At 53.6% G+C, this 19,342-nt stretch overlaps 1 protein-coding gene across 18 annotated transcripts in view; it reads left to right on the forward strand.

Moving 5' to 3' along the window:
- Positions 1 to 19,342, forward strand: part of LOC142563544 (CUGBP Elav-like family member 1-A) — a 571,451-nt gene that overhangs the window by 335,639 nt on the left and 216,470 nt on the right. For 13 of the 18 annotated variants that reach the window (XM_075674101.1, XM_075674096.1, XM_075674097.1 and 10 more), the window contains exon 2: positions 18,837 to 19,302. The exons of 4 other annotated variants lie outside the window; for them this stretch is intronic. In XM_075674101.1, the coding sequence (XP_075530216.1) occupies positions 18,837 to 19,302 (466 nt within the window). The remainder of the gene's footprint in view (positions 1 to 18,836; positions 19,303 to 19,342) is intronic. One more of the 18 variants, XM_075674099.1, reaches the window with a different exon arrangement.

Below are 19,342 nucleotides of genomic sequence, written 5' to 3' on the forward strand. Positions count from 1 at the left end.
TTCCCTGAAAAGCCGGCGACTCCGGAGCAGTGAATAGCATTCGCGTCGGCTACTCGGGAGACGAGTATCGAGCCTTCCTGAAGGGGCAGCGCGCACGCCTTGAGATTGAAGTTCGTGCGGCTACAATTTCATATTCATCAGTTCCTTTGCCCAGAACCTATACCGACTGCTCTCTTCGGCCTTTGAAGCTCAGACAATGAGACCGCTGGTCGCCCGCGTCGAAACCTCGGTGACGGTGCGAGGCCCTCCGACTCGATCCAATCTTTGGCCGAGAGACGACCCACTTGTATGTGGCGGCCGAGGCTTTTCACTTCTGTTCGCCGCCCAGTCTTGATTATAGATGTGGACTTCCCCTCGGTGTGTGTTTAACCCGCCTCTCCAGACCGCGCTGTACGGGAAGGGCTGCTGCCCGCGGTGTAAGAAGCGGGTTCTCGCTTGACTCAACCTGCTCTTTCTTTTTTTCATATCTCCTTCGTGGTCGCCGCTCGGAAGTCGTAACTGCGCGTTATTACCCCGTTTTACTTTTGTGTATATGTGTGTTTGTGTGTGGATGTTCTTTCTTTCTTTCTGTCCTTTCCGCGTTTTGCATAGCGCCGCATCAAAAGGGCTGTAGCTGCCGCTGTCCTGATTGGTTTTTCTCGTGTCGGCAGGTGCAGCTGTCTCTTGCACGTGCTCGATTCCTATGTAACTGTCTTTACTTTCCTCCCGGTCATTTCGGGGGAAGTGAATTACGATGGGAATATGTGGCGGGGGGCCTCCGCGCCGGTGTCGTGACTCTGCTTTTTTCGATCTTTTTAGTCAGCGTGCGTATGCGCCTGCTCCTCTAGGAGGATCAGCGGGAGTTCTTATATGTCGCACGGGGAAATCGTCGGCGGCCTCGGCCGTGGGTGCGTCGCGGGCGCCTATTTAGCGACCGAAGTCGTGGGCACGGCGACGAGGCCTAACCACTAAACCCTGTCCTGTGTCCACCGTGATCCACGTGTGCGTTTCATGTAATTTGAGTGCGTCTTTAGTGTCATGTCGAATTCCCGTCACGCTTGCCCCAGCACAGGTTAGCCAAGCCGAACCTTTCATGGGCTGTCCTCCCCGTTTTCCTCTTTTGTTCCTCGTGCTTTTTTTTCCTCCACATCCCCGTCAGCGGGATCGTCCCTTTTTTGCTCGTCTAGTCGCCTCTTAAATTTCGTTGTCGGCACGGTGACACTGCCAGTAATTGCTCTAGCGTCAATATTGGAGACGGCCGCGTTTATGCGGCGCGACAGCGACGTCTAACTTCGTGCTCGACTCCACACAGCGAGGGATATTGGGGACGGCGTGAGGGAAGAGAGGGCGCCGATCCGTTCTACCTTAACGAACGCGTTCCTCCCGAGGGGATGTTCATAAAAGCGCGGCGAATCTCGACAGCGGAGCGTCGCCTCCCGCCTCCCTCCGCGTCGAATGCGAGTCACCTAGATTAAGGGAACGGCGCCACGGTTTAAACAAACACGCGCCAGCCGTCCGCGAGCAGATCGCGCGAAATGAGCAGTCACAAAGCGAAGCCGACTTCTGAAGTGCGCTGCTTTTCTCTTTTTTTTTTCTCGTAGTCTGGAGGCTCGCTTCGTTCGCCTGCTTGGCAGGATAAACATTGGCAGGATCCCGTCGCGCGGCGGGAATAGGGGAGGGTGCAGTCGAAAGGGCCTCCGTTTCGCTTCGTCGCGATTGTCAAAACACGAATGAACGGCAAGGCGGACGCTTATTATTGCGCGCGATGCGGGGAAGCCGACGCAGCTCGCCCTCCGCACCTTCGTGCTATCGCTGCCGCTTCTGCTCCTCCAGGCGATGCCCTCCTCGATGAGGTGGCTTCTCCTGCTAGCTTTGCGAGTGCGCGGCGAAGCCGTTTCCCTGTAGCGTTGCCTTTTCCGGCCGAGCTTTGGAGTACGCGCGGGCGAACGTTTCTTGCTTACGCTGTCTCTTTCTCTCCCCGCATCTCTCTCTCGTCCTTCCATTTTAGAGCGCAGCTCTTTGGCGTCCGTTCCTGGGTTTCGCGTCGTCGTCGGCGTCGTCGTCGGCGTCGTCGTCGGCCTCGTAACCAGCTCCGCCCCCCTTTCATCCCCCCAGCGCTAGCAGCGACCGACTGATACCGCTGGATGCCGCTGACGCCGCTAGAGAGTCAAGATAACGTGACTGCATAGAACACCGTCGCCGCCATGCAGAAAGAGGAGGAAAGGGTCCCCCCCCCCCCTGTTCTTGTGTGGCGGATAGCTGGGGTTGACTCACTATCGCCGTCAGCGGCATCAGTCAGTCGATGCTATCTCTTCCCTCCTCCCTTTATCGTGTTGTCCGCTTGCTGCGCGCGCTTCTGCCCCCTTCGTTTGCCGCTGGGTGTACACGCCGCCCCCCTCCGCTTCCGCTTACTGCTGGTTGCTCTCGACGGCGGCGATGAGCCTCCGCTTCGGCGGCGCGAACTGCAGGGTCTTCTCGGCGGCGGCGATGAGCTTCTGCTTCAGCCTCGCTTACTGCTGGTTGCTCTCGACGGCGGCGATGAGCCTCCGCTTCGGCGGCGCGAACGGCAGGGTCTTCTCGGCGGCGGCGCTTAGCCTCTGCTTCCCCCACGGCTGTGACAACCTCGCGAGGCACTTGTATAGATCTCGTCTTTGAGAATCAAGCATTGGTGTACCAAGTCGAACATATATCAGTCTATTTCTCCGACCACAAAGCTTCCTTCATGACTGTCAAGAACTGTTAGTGGAGTCTTTGTTAAAGGAATACGTGTGAAAAATAAAAAAAAATTATGTGATAGCGCATACATGTGTTGCTCGATTTCTTTGCCTCAATCTATCTAAAAGGTGAAACAGCTTATTTGCTGCGCTCACATTTCGCATTAGGAAGTAACGTAATCGTCGGTAATTTTTTTAATCTATTATCTCGGCGGCAAAGAGTGAAGTGTTAAATGTGTTTGTCGCTGCTTCAGTGCGACCCACCGACATACTTAAAATGCCGCCGATTGGACAAGGTGGGAATGGGGCGATAAAAGCTAAACACGAATCAATACATACTACTGCTTTATATCAGATATGACTTCTACCTAGAACAATTTAGTCACCAACTCGGTTATCGGTTGGACAGTATCATGCGTAGGGTGATACTTAAGCTAGGAAATATGAGAACTCCGTTCCGGCGATTTTCCTCCTCTCTTGATGCATTCGCGCGAAATATGGCGGAGTTTCCGTTGCAAGTGGGCCTCTAGAGTTGGAAAGTTCTTGAGTCGCAGACGTCAGCGGGGGTCGTATACCCATGAAGTCGTAGTGCTTGTAAACGCTTGAAATGTGCGCGCATAGCTAACCGTTTCTGGTTCCGCTGTTGTACGACGTCATCCTTGTACGTCGTTGAAATTATACGGCATGCAGCAAACAAACTGACAATGTACTTTCGTATATATAATGAAGAGTGCAACTTTATGCATATTTCGTTCGAATGGTACAAATTAGACTATAAATTTGGCTAAATGTTTCCGGGCGATTCAACTATTGAGCTTCAAGAATACTAATATATAGGAGTTGACAAAGGTGACTCGAAGCCAGAAGGACTAGCTTTCGACAAGGCCATGTTGCGACCGCCATTCCTGTGCTGTACTGAGCAGCCATACCTAGCGGCGGACGCAGACAGCTGCGACAATTTTTCCCCTATTCGTAGTAGGGGAATATGGCTCCATTCGCTGGATACAACGAATCTCCGGTTGCGCCGGCTGTGGGCACCAAACGTCGAGAGCTACTCTGGGGCCCGATGTATCTCGGCGATGTTAGCCCAGGCGATGTATGGTAAGGATGGGGGGAGTGTCCGCCGAACGGGAAGCGACGGGAGTGGGGGAGGGGAGGGGGAGGGTATGCGTTTCGCCATGAAGGTGGGAAGGGGGTCCACGCCCCGCCCGTCTGCCGCCGGTGGTCACGGCGCCGCTCTCTTTGCCTTTCATTCTGGCAGGCGGCGCTGACCGACCGCGTGTTTACCTTTAATCTTGGGCATCGTGTCCTCCCTCACCTCCCCCCCCCCCCCCCACCGCCGGCCGCCATGCCACCGGCCCTTGCAGTCGCCTCTGGCGCAATTGTTTCATTACGTCGAACGTAGTGCCCCTAATGTTTGATATGGCTTCTTTATTTCTTTTTTTTTCTCTTCTTTCCGTATTTCAATTTCATCATCCTCTCTGCCGGTCTTTCTTCTTGTCACTCATTTATTACGTGCTGGAAGTATTGATACGGTATGTTTGCTTACTTGCTTTACAAGGAGTGGTGCGATCAGCATCGTTTGTCATGTAGTCTTCCGTGCGATAACTTCTAACGTAACGTGTGGGGTTTATCTAGTTCGTTTAGTCTCCGGGCAGTGATTGTTTTTTCGTCAGATTTAGCGAGGGCGCGGTAATACGCTGCGTGAATCTTGCACATGGTCGGACGTTCGAGTCGTCGAGTCCATTTGCTTCGATGGAGTACGTTTTCAGAGCGACCGCGCGCGCATTCGCAAGCGCACACGCCCTCCCCCTTCTCCCTTCTCTCGAACACACGCACTCTTACTCGCAAACATGCCCATTCGCTCAGGCAACGTTATCTCACACGCATACAGTAATTCAACCTTACAAAGCACTCCTTCTCACGCAGACACATGCGACACACGTACACGCACACTCTCTCACACACTCACTCGTTTTGTCACAACACACATACACACGCATCTGCTCACTCACTCACTCACTCACTCACTCACTCACTCACTCACTCACTCACTCACTCACTCACTCACTCACTCACTCACTCACTCACTCACTCACTGTCACACACACGCACGCACACACCGATTATTACTACGGATTGTTAACTCTGGAGTGCAGGGCACAGCGGCAAATCGCTGGGGTAACTGGACAGATGTGGGTAACTAACGGTAACCCAGACGAGAAATCGAGTGCCGATGTGCAGGCCGCAAACTGTGCCCGAGAAGCATTGAAAGCATAGAGATATGTCGACTCGAAGAGAAGTGGCGACTAGGAAACGCGAACCATTTGCGGTTCACTCATGGCCGGTCGGGTCGGCCGGATGCTCGAAATTGCTCGCCGCCGCGACTCTGCGCTCCGTGTCTCGCTGCCGGCGTGTTTACTTTGTCCCGGCGTTCAATCGCGCAGCTGCTGGGAAACCGTCCGCGACTCTCCACCGCGCCCGTGGTGGGAGGAGTCTGCACCCGCCGTGTTTGTGGGGCGGCGCGCGCTCGCGTTTTTCTCGCGCTCCGCGTGTGCTCTGGACGCTGTCGCTTCTCCGGCAGGAACCGCGCGCCTGTGTGTTTGTAAACAGAGCCCGCCTTTCGCTCTCCGTCCTCGAGCTCTTCGCTTGTTTACCTTCAATTTCCGCCGGGCTGTCCTTTTTGCCCTTCCGGCAACGTCCTCGCGGTTTGGCGCACCGAGGCCTGTTTACTTGTTGCGGCTGCTGTCTCACCGTTGCCATAGTTCAGTCAGGACCGTCCCCCCCCTCCCTCCCCCCTACTCTCTCACTCTCTCGCCTTTGCTATCAACGCATGAAAGTTCTGAGCTCTGTTTGATTATGACCAAAGTAGTCTGTTTTGGAATCGACGCGAACCCTGCGTGGTTGTTAGAACAGCAGGCTTCTGATGCAGGCTTTCTTCCCCATTTTCAGCGCTTAAGTAAACTACAGGAACTAAGCGTGGCGTTTTATTATAATTCATTCGTGTTTCATTGTGCCTCATTTATTAACATTACCACGCCCTTTGGCCATGTTTGCCCCATCTTCGCTTTTAAATGCCCATATCTCACTTTTCTTTCTTACAAATTTCTGCAGATTACGCTGATTGCACAGTACAACGCCCTGATTCCGCCTTTCAATTTTTTTGTTTCTCTTGAGTGGCTGTTTCCATGCTTAGTTACCTTAAATTCGCGACCCGATGCTCCGCCAGCTTTTTCCTCTCGCGTGATAACGACAGGCCTGTTATTTGTGGGCTAATTGTCGCGAGAACTTCGTTATGCTCTCGCTCAGGAGAGACGGATGGTTTATTTTCTCGCATCTTTCCTTATTCGGCCCGTCGTGAAGAACTTATTGGCGCTAAAAAACCTGTAATGGCCGGTGCGAGTCTCTATAACTTGGTATTTGCGATTCGTCGCATGCTTCAGCGCCTGAAACATGGGCGCTAGTTTCGTTCTCTCTCTCTCTCTCTCTCTCTCTCTCTCTCTCTCTCTCTCTGTGTGTGTGTGTGTGTGTGTGTGTGTGTGTGTGGTTGCGCGCGCGCGTATTCAGGACATTGTTTTATTTTCCTTTGGAGAAAACAAGTTTATTCGTGACGTATATCGTGGACTTGTTGCCTCACGTGTTCCTCTCACTACGTTCGTCCTAGTTTTCGATGAACATGTCGCTTCGTTGAACATTCTTTTAGGTTATTAGCCTGTGCTTAGTAGCGTCGGGTTTCCCCCATCTTCGGAAGCTGTACGCCAGAATCGCGTTCGCCGAAGACGTAATGCGCGCACCGAGGATGCCCGACTTGGGCCGCAATCGAAACCTCGCCGAGAATTGCCTTGTGCAAGTGCGTGCGTCCCTGCCTGCCTGGCTGCCTTTGCGAGGCAAGATTTCGTATGCGCGCAGCGTTCGGATGCAGCGATGCATTCCCTGGGCCTCCGCTCTTCCCATCGCCGCCGCGGCCGTTCGCAGCCGCGCGCGAAAATTATCGCCGGTCGCGGAACGAAATTAACGACTACGGCGCGCGCATCCCCGAACTTCGCGCACGGTGCGTGCGATTTGTCTGGACGACTCTCCTGGCCCGGGAGAGTTGGGAGAAGCGAGGATGCGGAGGAGGAGAGACGGGAAGGCTGCTCCGGGATCTGTGTGTCGGGGAGACCGGGAGTGTTTGGAGAAGAGGGGAGAATTGGGGGGAAAAGGGGTGGTGGCGAGAAGGCGCGCCGAGATTAAAGGTTTGCGCGTATACGCGACTGGAGATTCGCGAACACTGCGCGCGTGTGCCAGCCGGGGCCAACGTCCGCGGCCGCTGCTCGGCCCACGTAATGCCTGCGTGCTCCCGTTTTCCGCGCGCGTTGCTTCCCGGGCGCACCGGGCGTCTCGGCTTCGCCGTGTGCCGCGACACCCGCTGTCTGCGCAGTTCGTTTCCATAATTCCCTCTCCGTCCTTCCCCATTCTCCCCTTTTCGGCCGCACTTCGCTTCCGAAATCCTGCGGTGGCACTATGGCGGTGACGTGCGAGTGGCTGGTACCAAATCCGTGCAGTGCGCATTTGGGAGAGAAAGGAAGGAAAGGCAACTGGGTGGGGGGGGGGTTCAACCGGGCGAGCGTGTGCTTTGCTACGCAATGCTGCAAACGAGGAACAGAGGGAAAGAGAGAGAGGCCAGCGCACCTACATGTCGGGATTGCGTCATCCAGGCGGAAGCTGTAGCCAGAAATATAACTCGCCCACGTTTTTTTTTCGTTGTGCGCCGCTCATCCATCTTTCGTGCTTCCGTCCAGGTGATCTCGCGCGCGGGAGAATTAGCTGCGCTCAGTGGCCGACTCGGGTTCCCGTTCCTGATTAGGTAACCCGATCCCTAGCTTTCTCCCTAACACCGCGCGGATTAGCTGATACGCACAGTAAACTCCCGTGGTGGCATTGGGAGAAGCAAGGCAGCTATACTCTCTGCAGCGGAGCAGCTGCGATGCGCAAAGACGATTACAGCGTGCCTCTCGCTGACAAATTGTTTGCACGCTGGCGACGCGTTCTAATTCCCTAGAATTCTTTCGGTGCACTTCAGACCGACTCGTCGGTTTAGCGGTCTGTGATGTCACTAGGGGACGGAAACCCTGGGACGTTTTAATCTCGCCGGATCAGTGGTAATAAAAGAAGCGCGCACGTAATGGTGGGAATTCGGCGCAGGCTAATGTGGAACATGCCTCCGTAATCTTCATTATAAACACGCTCAGTGGTGCTCTGAAAAAGATTGTTGCTTGACATTTAGGTAACCCTGCAGCAGTCTGCCGTGAGGCATGATGTATCCAGTCCTCACCGAATGAAACGCGACAGGGAGTATTTAGTAAAACCGTGCATGTGTGCAATGTACTCGAGAGTACAATGCCATATCGCTAGGAATCTGTTCACCAGAGGTAACACGGACTCCGATCTAAGTGTGTATGCGCCAAAATTACGTCGATCTGACACGAACTGCAGCCGGTTGAAACGAAAGTATGCGCATTAGTTGGTCCTAATTAGACGTGTTTCATTCCGTGAGCCCTGCAGATTCCAGTCTTTCCTCTTTTTCTTTCTTGTTTTTCTATTTGGTTAAATATAGTTTTGCGAGATTTCTCATATGTTCTTCATCGTCAAAGGAAACGTGCCTGTTTTACTGTAGTCGTCGTGTTCTGCGACCGTGAATCGATTCTAAACATTATCAAGCACCGGCTTATTATTATTTATTCCATCTTCCCGGTGTCAGACGTGCTTGGTCCGTAGTGAACTTCTGGCTTCAGTTGTGCTTGTGTTACGGTGTGCGTTTTTGAAATGGAATAGCACTGATCAGTGCGCTTGCATATTATTTATTCGACAGCTCTGCGGTTCGTGTTCTTTGTGATCTCGTTTTCCTTTGCTCACTTTATGCGTGGCTGATTTGGCGAGCTAGTAAGTGGTTTATATATGTGCGAAACTCGTGCATGAGAAATTACATGAGAAGTGTTCCTCATCGTTTCTAACGTATTTAGTCTGAGCATCCATTGTGGACAGATAGGGTGGAAATATTGCGAAAGTAACCCTGCTGGAGGTCCGAATTATTTCATAAAATGCTTTTTTATTATCTTCATCATTGTGAGCCTTTCAGATTCTATTGCGTTTGTACTTTCAGAAGCCGCGTCATTCGTTTTAATTCCAGCAATATACCTGTAGCTTGCTCTTCTGGGCGCTATTCCTGTTCGCAGGAGCGGTCGTTCAAATCTCCTGCGCAGAGTAACGCATCTTTTTTTTTTTTTTATAGGAATGACATAAACAGGGATAAGGTGCTTCAGAAAGGCTGGTAAACGTATTGATGGGTGAACCCACCTTTGTCAAAGGCCTTTGACAAAAAAATGTCCAACTATTGAAACGTTGACCAGCTTTTTTGAGGCACTTTATATCCCTGTTTATGTATCTCCTATACCACACTGCGCTACTTCATCTGCAGGCCCCCTTCTTGATAGTGCAGCAGACACGTCGCAACGCTCTTCTCGATTCGTCCGCCCTCTGGCAGGCTCTGCAGCGCTTAACAGTAGCGGGTGGCGTGCCGCTGTCTCGTTTGTCCAGCCCGTGGGGATGGTTATCCCTAAAAGGGAAGGGATACGGATCGAGTGGATCCACCGTACTCACTGGAAAAAAGCCAGCGAGAAAGGGGGAGCAGGTTATCGAGGGTTGGTAGGGCTTAAAGGGTTTTGATTTGCAAGGAGTTGGAAGGAATACTTCGGTGCCCTGGCGGCCATCGCGTTGCGCGCCGCTCTATAGCTGTCCCGGCGCGGCGCGCGCGCGTCCGTTCTCGCGTGAAACGAGATTGGACGTGATGTGCGGCGTTCCCGCTATGCCGGGTATGCGAACGCCGTTCGCCCGGGTCGAGGGACAAGAGTATTATTACAGCGGACTGCGTGACCCCCTCCCCCCTTCTATCCCCCCACCGTCCCGCAGGAAAGCAACCACCCAGCGTTACTTCGTCCACATTCGCGGGCTGACGCGAAAGGGCTCGAAATGCCTTTGACGGGAGCCGCGGCGCGGATCGTGCTTTGAGCGCGGCTTCGCGCACGATGCTCGCGATGTTCGCCAATAAGGCATGTGAAGTATTTCATGCCGCGTCGGTCTATCGCGAAAGGTCATGGGAAGGGAAGGGAAGGGGGGGGGGAGGATTCGTTCGGTTGTCGGGTCGGGCCGGTGCCTTCACGCTCAGGCTAGTGGATGTTCCCCGTCCTTCGGGGTATTTGATTATTTGTTTGTGCGTTTATTTATTTATTTCATGCAACAGCTTGTGACTGCGCGGTACGTTGCTTTGAAGCAGCGGTCGCGACCGTGTTGGTTTGTGTGCCGAGTCTTCTGGAAAGGCCCAACACGCACCGCAGTTGTCACTATGGTTGCCTTTTTCCGTACATACAGAAATCTCTGATCGTTCTGAATCGGTATTTTTGTGCAAATTCAGCTTTAGAACTCTGTTCGAGAGGTAGTGTGGGTATCGTTTGCGTCGCGTCAGACACGCGGTTTAGTCGGTATACACGCGCGTACAATAATGATTCTTCTTTAATGAAGTAGGCAGGAGCTGCAGCCGCCTGCTGGGCCGTCAATTCGGGGCCGTCAGTTACCGAGAAGTCGTTTTCCGCTTGTAGATTTTGCTTATTTTCGTACGGCATTGTAATCTGCGCGGACAACTTGCTCACACGTAGATACTGTGCAATTGAAATGGCAAATTGTTTCCACGGTTTTATTTCTTTTTTTCTTCTCGTTGTTGTCGTTAACAGCGAAACACGTCCCACTTTTGATAGTTGGAATCTGCGCCAATGTTGGTTCTCCAGAGCAAACCTGGAATGGTTGCTCTCGGAGAGCGACTTTCCGCCTACGCCAGCCGTTCGGCGCCGCGTTTGTCGCTGCACGATGCTGCGCTCTCTCCGGATGCGTCTGCACGTGTGTGTGTGTGTGTGTGGGTTGTCCCCGCGTCTCGAAAAAAACAAGAGAAGAAACCGTTCGGCGCAGCATACTGCCTGAGCCCGGCGGGGAGGCCATCGATTTTCCTCGGGAATCGCTCGGCCGGAGGAAGAGGGGACGCCGCGACCTCGGAGGGAGTGAAGCGGGCGTCGTTCTCGACGCAGGACGCTGCGCCAGAGGACGGCGACGACGAGGCCGGAGACTACGGTGGCGCGGCTGGCGTTGCGCGCCGCGTGGTTGCCGTGGAAAACGGGGGGGAGAGGGGAATTCGCCGGTTGCCGGATTGGGGAGGGCGGGATTGCGGCCAGTCGTTTCCCTACTTCCAGAGGTCGGTCACCTTGCGTTGGGCGCCGAGTCGGCAGGGGACCGTGAAGGGACGCGCCGGTTGCAACTTCATTCGCGTGTGGACCCGAAGGAGTTCGGTTGAGCCGGTTTCTATAGGGTCGAAATCCAGTCTCCGGGGTTTCGTTAAGGTTCGGCTGGCTGGGATGAAATTCACCCTCCGTATATTCGCGACGAAGGGTGGTCGAATTCGGCCTCGTGGGGCCGAAATTAACCTTCCGGGTTCGCGATTGTAGGGTCGATTCGGCGGGATGGTTTGAAATGCCATCTTCGAGCTCGTGTGAACACTAGCGCACTAGGCGTAAAGCAGTTTGGTGACCGTCTTGCATTGGACTGGCTGGTGTTTTAGCTCGGTAGTTTTGTATGTATAAAATGGATTGAGAACAGAGGTACTTAAGTGTAGCCGCACGTACATTAAAGTGCAGTTGGAAAGGAAGACGCTGTGCGAAGTGAAACACAGGATGCTGATGAAGGCCGCGCGATAAGAGAGCGAGAGAACGAGAAAAGAAATCCACGGTTCTCGAAAAGCGCACAGTACTGGACGGGGACGGTCGCACGGTCTTGCATTGAGTCTTCGTGAGGAGGTTGGAGCGAGGTGCAGTGCTGTGTGTAATTGCGTCACGTGACGTCTCGTAGTGCGCGGCCTCCTCTGTTTTGCACGTCGGCGCGGGCGTGACAGCTGACCCCTCGTTCTGTCGCGATCCGAATCGTCGTCAACCAGTGTGCTTCAACATGCAACGGGCGGCCCACACGTGAAGTCGAAATCGAGGCTGACAGTGTTACGCAGGTTATGTGGACGCCGCCTGTAGCGCTTTCGGCGAGCACACACTGCACAAAACATTGCGAGTCTTGCGGCGTCTTATACTGCAATAGCTATTCCTGTCACTCGATCCTTCGGGCCTTGGATAGAGAGAGAGAAAGAAAAACAGTGCAATTCTTGCCTTAAAGTAAGGGGAAAAAAATAATTAGAACGAGTCTTTTTTTGCTCGGATTCGGGACGTTGGGTGGATGTGTCATACTATACGGCACGCAGGGCGCGCGCTGCCCAGCAAACGACTCGGCTTTCGCGGCTCGGCGCACCGCCGGATGGAGTTGGTCTCTTTTGTTTCTCATTTTGGTGGCCGAGACCGCGGGAATAGAGAGACCCGGAGGTCGTAAAAATGAAATGTGTAGTGAAAGCCTCTTTTCTCGCGGACAGCAGCAGTGGGGGGTTGAGGACTCGCGCCGCCCCACTTTCTCCTTCGGCCTCGGCACATGGGATGGCGAAACGTCGAGAGACTCCCAATGAGGAACGTTGTATAACGTTTCGGAGCCGACTGCGTTGAAGGACTGGTGCTCGATGGATTTTCCGGTGCGAGAAATGCAATCGCAGCTGCGCTACGCTGGAGGCGTGTCAAAGATGTTTCCTTTCGGTCGCTTATTTTTTACTGCACGTGCATCTGCCGAACGTTTGCTCACATGTAGTCAACCTTCGCATAAGGAATCTTGACTCGACAACCTTTTGAAATCGCTCCTTCATCCTCAATCTTGTGCTAGAAAGGACGGTGGCTAGAAATAGGTGGAGGTGCTGAAAGGTACAGTGAGGCACGGGACACGTGATCGGCGAAAAGGGCTGTTCCGGTGAAAGCTGGGCACCTAGGCCGGGCTTCAAAGTAGAAACGTCGCGCCTTGACTGGGTCGGAGTTCACGTTTGTCCCGGTGCCGGCCGCGTCCCGTGACCTTTTGTTGCCCTCTGCACACTCTCGGCAAAGTTCACGGAGCGACGCTTCGCGGGATGAAACGCTTATTCCATGTATCACTTCATTTCCGAGAGCTTTTGAACTCGCCGCTTTATTTAGGCGTACACTTCGGAACAGATTGGGTTGAAGCGCGCCGTCTGAAAGGTCAGCGTACTCCATCGGGAGGACCACCCGAATACCTTGCAGTGCGCTCGCTCACCCGTGAACAGCGCGATGGAGCGCGCTCAGGTTTTGCGAAATTCCGTAAGCAGGTTTTCCCACATACCTATCCCTAGTCGTGATGACCGCGTTCCCGCTATAATATCGCTTTTAAGGCTGTGACAGGAGTTCTGAAAGTTCAGATGGTCTTGGTAAAATGAAGGGGCGGGGGTGGAGGGGGTCAGTAATGCCACCAGGCGGCGTGTTGGCACCTTAATTACGATTCTAGCCATAAGTATGCATTACGTCAGAGGATGTGTGTAGTTAAGTGCACTTGCATGTATTGCAAAGCATATCGTCCAAGTTTTCGCACCTTCACTCTTGTTGGAGTACGTTCACTCCCCTGCTACTGAAGGGTGAGCGCGCCTGTATACTCCATTGCCACGGTCGAGTGTGAACGTCTACTATTCGAAGAGTGAAAGTGTACACCGCGAGGGGTCGTCGGGGGACTCCATAGTGAAATGACTCATATGGGACCGAATTAATTACACCCGCAAGGGGGTATTTGCCGGTTCTCCTCTTCACCTACCCTTTTAGCTTCCTTGCATGTTGTGAGAGAACTGCGCATGAAAATCTGAGGTGCTGAACCGACAACTGGCTTCCTTTTGCTTCACTAACTGCAGTGTCCCCTCGCTTGCGATAGGGTTAGCTCCTCTGTTACACCCAGTGTGGCGAGCTTCCTCTCTCCACCGCCGCGCCGCCTGTTGGTCGAGGAGTGATTGCGTCACACTCGCCGAGTCTGCCGTGTGCTGCCATCGGACGGCCTCTCCCCCCCCCTTTTTTTTTCGCCCCGCTTGCTTCCCTAGCATCGGGGATTTCATGGACATTTGGTGCCCTTTACGCCTTTTTTTTGCTTGACCCCCCCCCCCCCCCTCGGTTTTCGTGCTTTTTGTTCGTATGAGCGTAGGGACGATCAGATTTTGCCTCCGTTATATCTTTTCTAGCTTTTTTGTCTGCTCGTTTCGTCCACTGAGCCAACGCTACAAAAGTGTTTCGTATCTGTGCGTGCGTGTATTCTGCTGCAGTTGGTGTACTCGTCGCAATTCCTGTCCCCTCGACCGTGTGCTGCGTCGAAGGGCAACAAACCTCGTTCCCCTCCGCCGCTCTTTCATCCGCTTCGGTCAGGGTTCCTGCTGTTCTGCCTGAAGCTTTCATATTACGTGACGCGTTTTCTCCTCGCTTTTTTTTTTCTCCACAATTTTCTGGCTCGCCGTTTATCGATTAACCTTTTATCTCTCTCTTCGTCACGTTTCTTTCCTTTTTTTCCGGCTCTTTGTATGCCTTTGTGCGCGGGGTCGCTACCGGCATGTCCCCTCCCCCCCTCTTTTCTTTTTCGCTTTCTCCTATTTGTCTCTGTTGCCGTCGCGGTGTGTTGAGCGCGATCGCACCATTTATTCTCATTTCCCTCTGTTGTATCTTCTTTCTACTCCCTTCTGTCCCCACCTCTCTCTCTCTACCCTTTGCGCGTTGCATCGTCGTGTCTCTCCCATTTTGTCCCTATCTTTGTTCTTCCTTACCGTTCTCCCCATTTTTGCGCTCTGACATAGTCGCCTGCCGTGCTTGTCCCGAGAAGCGTGAGTTTGCTTTCACGGTGATTTCGCGCTGCCTCGTCCGTCCACTCTCTTCAACCACTTTCTCTCTTTCTCTCCGGGCCTCTCCACGCCGTTGAGGGTCTGTTTTACGGCGTTTCGTTCCGCCTGGAGCAACGCAGGGACGGTAGAGTAGTCCGTGTCGGGACGACTGGAGAAGTGCTTCGCTTGCGCAAGGTCGTTTACCTCCTCACGGCTGAAGCGAATTGTGTCGATGCGTTTCCTTTCTTCCTTCCTTCAACTTCTTTTAGTACTTTCACGTGCCGAGTACTGGTCAGTTGTAGGGAGCCTTGCCGCTGTCTGGTAGTGCAAGCCGCCGCTGATAAGGAAAAACGTTAACAAAATAAAGCAAGAGGAGGTGGCGTTCATTACGAGTTTCATTTGTTGTAATGGTTCCTTTTCGATGCCTCGTGGACCGACCTGAACATGTACGCGCATGGTGTAGAGGGCTACGCACGGAAAGGTCAGCGGTGAAGGTTATCTCTACGGCGGAGGGTAATAAACGCGAAAACAAGCGCGATTACATTCGGTTCGCTAATGGATCTTTTGCGCAATCGTCGCTGTACTCGCGTTTCGTATATGTCAATTGTGCTGCGCCGTTGCCATATAGTGGGGGGATTGCGATGGAATGATCAAGACGTGACGCCGACAGATTGAAGATACGCGGAACTGTGGAAACGAACGATGCAGTCGATAGGTTTCTCATTAATTCGCGGAAAACGGAGGGACGGGGAAGGGGGCTAACAACTGCATCGCGATTTCGTTCCGCAGTAAAAACAAAGTTTAGCTGTATTATCCAAGTGTGGCTTTGCGGCAGTGCAGTGGCAGTGGAGAGGAGGCTTTGAAAAGCCGTAAAAAGAGGCAAGAAAGCAAATGGGCGAAGGTACCATGGATTTTCTCCGTGTCTGATCAGGTCAAGCTGGGCGTTCATCGTTAAGACTACGATGCCTTTTAAATGAAGCGAAGACCCATTATAGCACGTTTTCCGAAGTTTTTGTGCATCAAAACGGCTAAAACACCATAAAGTTATCATTGAAGTCCAATTGATTGCGCAGATGGCTGCACTATAATCGGAATTTCGGGTCTGCATCTTGCAGTTTTGCTCTTTGATTCCGTGTATAAACGTGTTAGCTCACTTTGAAATGCCATATCAGCATGTGGGGAACATTCAAAGCATGAAGTCAGGGTGGCCTTCGTGCTGTTCAGCGATCGCTCGAAAAAGAAAAGAGGTAGAGTGAAAGAGGTTGTAGAGAAAGTAGCTAACCAACCAATATCGGAATTGCTGGCTAATCTAATCGCGTAAAATTCGTACTACTACGCTCTTCTCATATGACGTGGCTGAAAGACCTTTGTCACACTGAAAAGAACGGTCGCGCTCTGCAGCCTGAAATCTTCTATGTAGGGCATATTTTTTTCGATGCACCTACCGCCTCCCTCTGTCCCCACCGCTCGGCGTGAAACTGGAGCCTAGTGCCCGACCATGGTTTCCTCATTTCCCCCAAACCGTTTCCCCAGCCGCTCCCTTCCTTCCCACTTCTTTTCTTTTTTTCCCTTTGGCACGGTGTTTCCCATTGTCGTTTGTCTAGCTTTCCGCGTTCGAAAATGGGGATGCGGCGACGTCCCCGCCACACGTACGCATGGGTCTCTCCGCAGGCGGAAACGACCTGGAAGCAACATCCGGTTCCCGTTCTCGCGCTCTCCGCTAACGGGCGCCTCTTGGTTCTTTTGCGGGAATATATGTGCCGAGTCCACTTCCGTTCGGCCTTCGCTTATTTCGCTCGACTATTACTCTTGTTGGCGGCGGGGGAACAGGGATCTACTCGACTATCAACGTTCGTTCTGGAGCTTGTTGAATAGACCCGTGTAAGTGAAGTGTATAGGGTGTTGAGGATTTCTGGAATCGGCGCTGCGTGCGCGGAAAGCCGCCTCGGAATTCGCGGGGGTTCCAGTCTTGTGGTCCGGGATGTAGCTTTGGCGGTGCTGTGTAGCTCTGGATCTGTAACAGCGTTGCTTGTCCCGTCTGCAGCAGAGGACGAAGGGCTTACTTCCGTTCCGAACCTCGTTTTGCGAGGCGCCTGCGTTAGATAAAAACGGGCTTCCTTTATGTCGCAAGTAAAAATATGCTGCCCACTGTTAAGGGGAACGGCCAGTTAGTTATTACCATCGATTACAGCCGTGACATAAAGGCGTGCAGACGATTCTTTCGTGCATAGTGAATGGGGCAGCAGCCCTTTTCGATTTAAAATTGAAGTATATAATTTCGTCACCAGCACGGTTTATTTCACTTTCAAGAACTTGCTACTCGCCTGCGGCATTAAACTTTCAATTTATATCGTCCTGAATGTGATTTCCACGGCGCTGTTACCTCATATTCTGTCGTGACTTGAGGAGAAGACGTGTTAGCTGCATGGTTGTCGGGTCTTAGAAAGACATTTTCGCCGTTATCAGTCCATGGTGAGTTAATCAGTGGATAGGGTTTATCGAGTGTGGCTGCGCTCCGTCAGTGTTGCGACTTGTCCGCTCGAAGCTATAGCAACGCGACAAACAGCGCGATAAGCAGCGCCTTGTCTTGTGTGCTCTATCTTCTCCCGACTATCGCGCTGAACTCGTACCAAACGAGGCAAAGTTCAGACGCTGCAATAGTTAGGGTCGGGCATGTCAAAAGGGTTAGCTGGCCCGTGCCGTCATCTACGCTAAGGACGTTGAAGAGAGGAACTTATTCTTATGGAGAACCGGGAGTAGAGGGTTTATTTACAATATCTACGCGAAGAGTGGAGAACGTTACATCTCATCACCGTAGCATGACTTAGTGAAGCACACCGAGGAACCGGAAAAGTTCGCTTAAACCCCCTCCGTTCTCCCTAGATCCCTAGGCCAGGGAAAACTGCCCCCCCCCTCCCCTTCGTCATCCAGTCGGAGCATCCAAACTCGCCGAAGGGCCCGCTTTGAAGGCGAGGGTTCACACAATCACTCTCGCACTTTTTGTCGCTGAACACACTGAAAGGAGGGGAGCTTCGTAGACGAGGACTGCCACGCTTGACTCAAACTGGCGCGTCTTGGTTCCTGGGATGACTCCCAGTTACCTGGAGCGTCTGTCAAACGATCTTGGCTGTTACCGCAGTCCGTGAGGGAACGCCTTACAACACCCTTTTTCAGTCAGTTTCTTGCTCCCATTGGTCCGCGAAGGCGACAGTGAACCAACAAACAATACTCGATCCGCCAAACGTGTCTCGCCTTGCTGGCGCCGCAGGTAGGTCAGAGGGGGACGCATTGTTAGCTTCACGAACCGATTCGTCGCAGTCGGGCGGGAGAGGTTCAGCAAGTTTGGGCTTTACTTTTTTGGTTGTTACTCTCCCTAGCATTGCCCTCGTGCGCGCGTTCCTTCGTGAGAAGAAATATTTTGCTTTTGTCATGTGATGCGGCGTTGGCTTGCAGAAGCATCTGGGATCTTCGGCTGTCTTGAAGTTGTGGTACATGGGGCTATCATGAACCTGTGCACTTGAATAGAAATGACAAAAAACAACACGAAAGCACATGCCGTGGCCTTCACAGTTGCGTTGTGCGATCTTCCTTTGTATGATTCGCTGCGCTACATAGCGCGCGCCCGTATTTGTCGGTGCCGTTATCTGATAAAAGCCTTATCGACTGCGCTGATGAAAGTTCACCGACTTGATGCGTTACGCGATCTCTTCGTCTTGACATCCGTGTAGTTGTTTGGATCCGATACCGCGCGAAGTATGCGCCGCCAACTCAGTTACGACCGATTCCGCGAGACCCTGCAAGTACCGCCTTCGCTTGGCCACTGCTACGCGTCGAGACTCGGGAGCGATGCCCCAGACACGATGGTTTCGGAGCCGCGGCAAACGCGTCGCACAGCTCACACGTCAGTTCACCTTAGCGATCCCATAGATCATTCGAGCCGGCGCCTAAGCTTGCACCTAATCGTTCAACCTTAGAAAGAGTAGCACGGGGTGCAGACGCGGAGCCCGTTGCACCATCTTGTCAACGCCTCCTCGTGTTTTCAGAGTTTGCGAGGCGAACTGCTAAAGCACAGTTGCGAGCAATTTGTAAGAACCAATCTCGGTTCGCCTGCGCAAAGCGATACACTTAACGTCTTCATAGAAGATTATCTCGCAAAACCGCAGCGAATTTTGCGACGTAATCTTCTAAGCTCACGACGCGGTCTGCACCCCACGTTCCTCTAGTCGACTTAGGGCTGCGTGTGGTCTGTGCTCGCGTTGTGCCGCGCGCTCCAAGCCGGCAGGGTGTAGGACCTTCAGGCGGGGCCGCCACTCCATGGTTGCCGTGTGTGTGCCCCCGCGCAGCAGCGGCCTCTCCCGAGGCCGGCCGCGCTGCCGCACGCAATCCAAGCTTCGGCGGGACCGGAGCCACCAGCAGCAGCAGCAGCAGCCTCCGGCCGACCAGCAGCAGCGGCTCCTGCGCCAGCTGTTCGAGACACAGCGGCGCCAAGTGCTCCTGCACAGCCTGGCCCTGCTGAGCCGCGCCGCTCTGGCACCGATGACGCGCGCCGGGGGTGCGACGGCGGCCGGCGCCGCTAACGGCGAGTCCGGCGCCAACGGCGTCGCGGCGACCAACGGTGTGGCGACGACGGCGAGCAGCCGCCGCCGGCTGGGCAAGCGGCTGCGCGCCAAGGCTGCCCAGCTGGCGAGGGAGACCCTGGGCAGGCAGCTCCTGCAGGGCCTAGTGGCCCGCAGCCTGATCAAGGGGGCTCGGACCCGGGCCGCGGGCGGACTGGCCGCCGGAGCGCCGCTCCCGTGGCTCGCGCTGCTGGTATGGACGCGTTTGAGGACGTTGCCCCTCGCCCCCCACC

This window comes from Dermacentor variabilis, chromosome 11, assembly GCF_050947875.1.
Source record: "Dermacentor variabilis isolate Ectoservices chromosome 11, ASM5094787v1, whole genome shotgun sequence".
Classification (NCBI taxonomy): Eukaryota; Metazoa; Arthropoda; class Arachnida; order Ixodida; family Ixodidae; genus Dermacentor; species Dermacentor variabilis.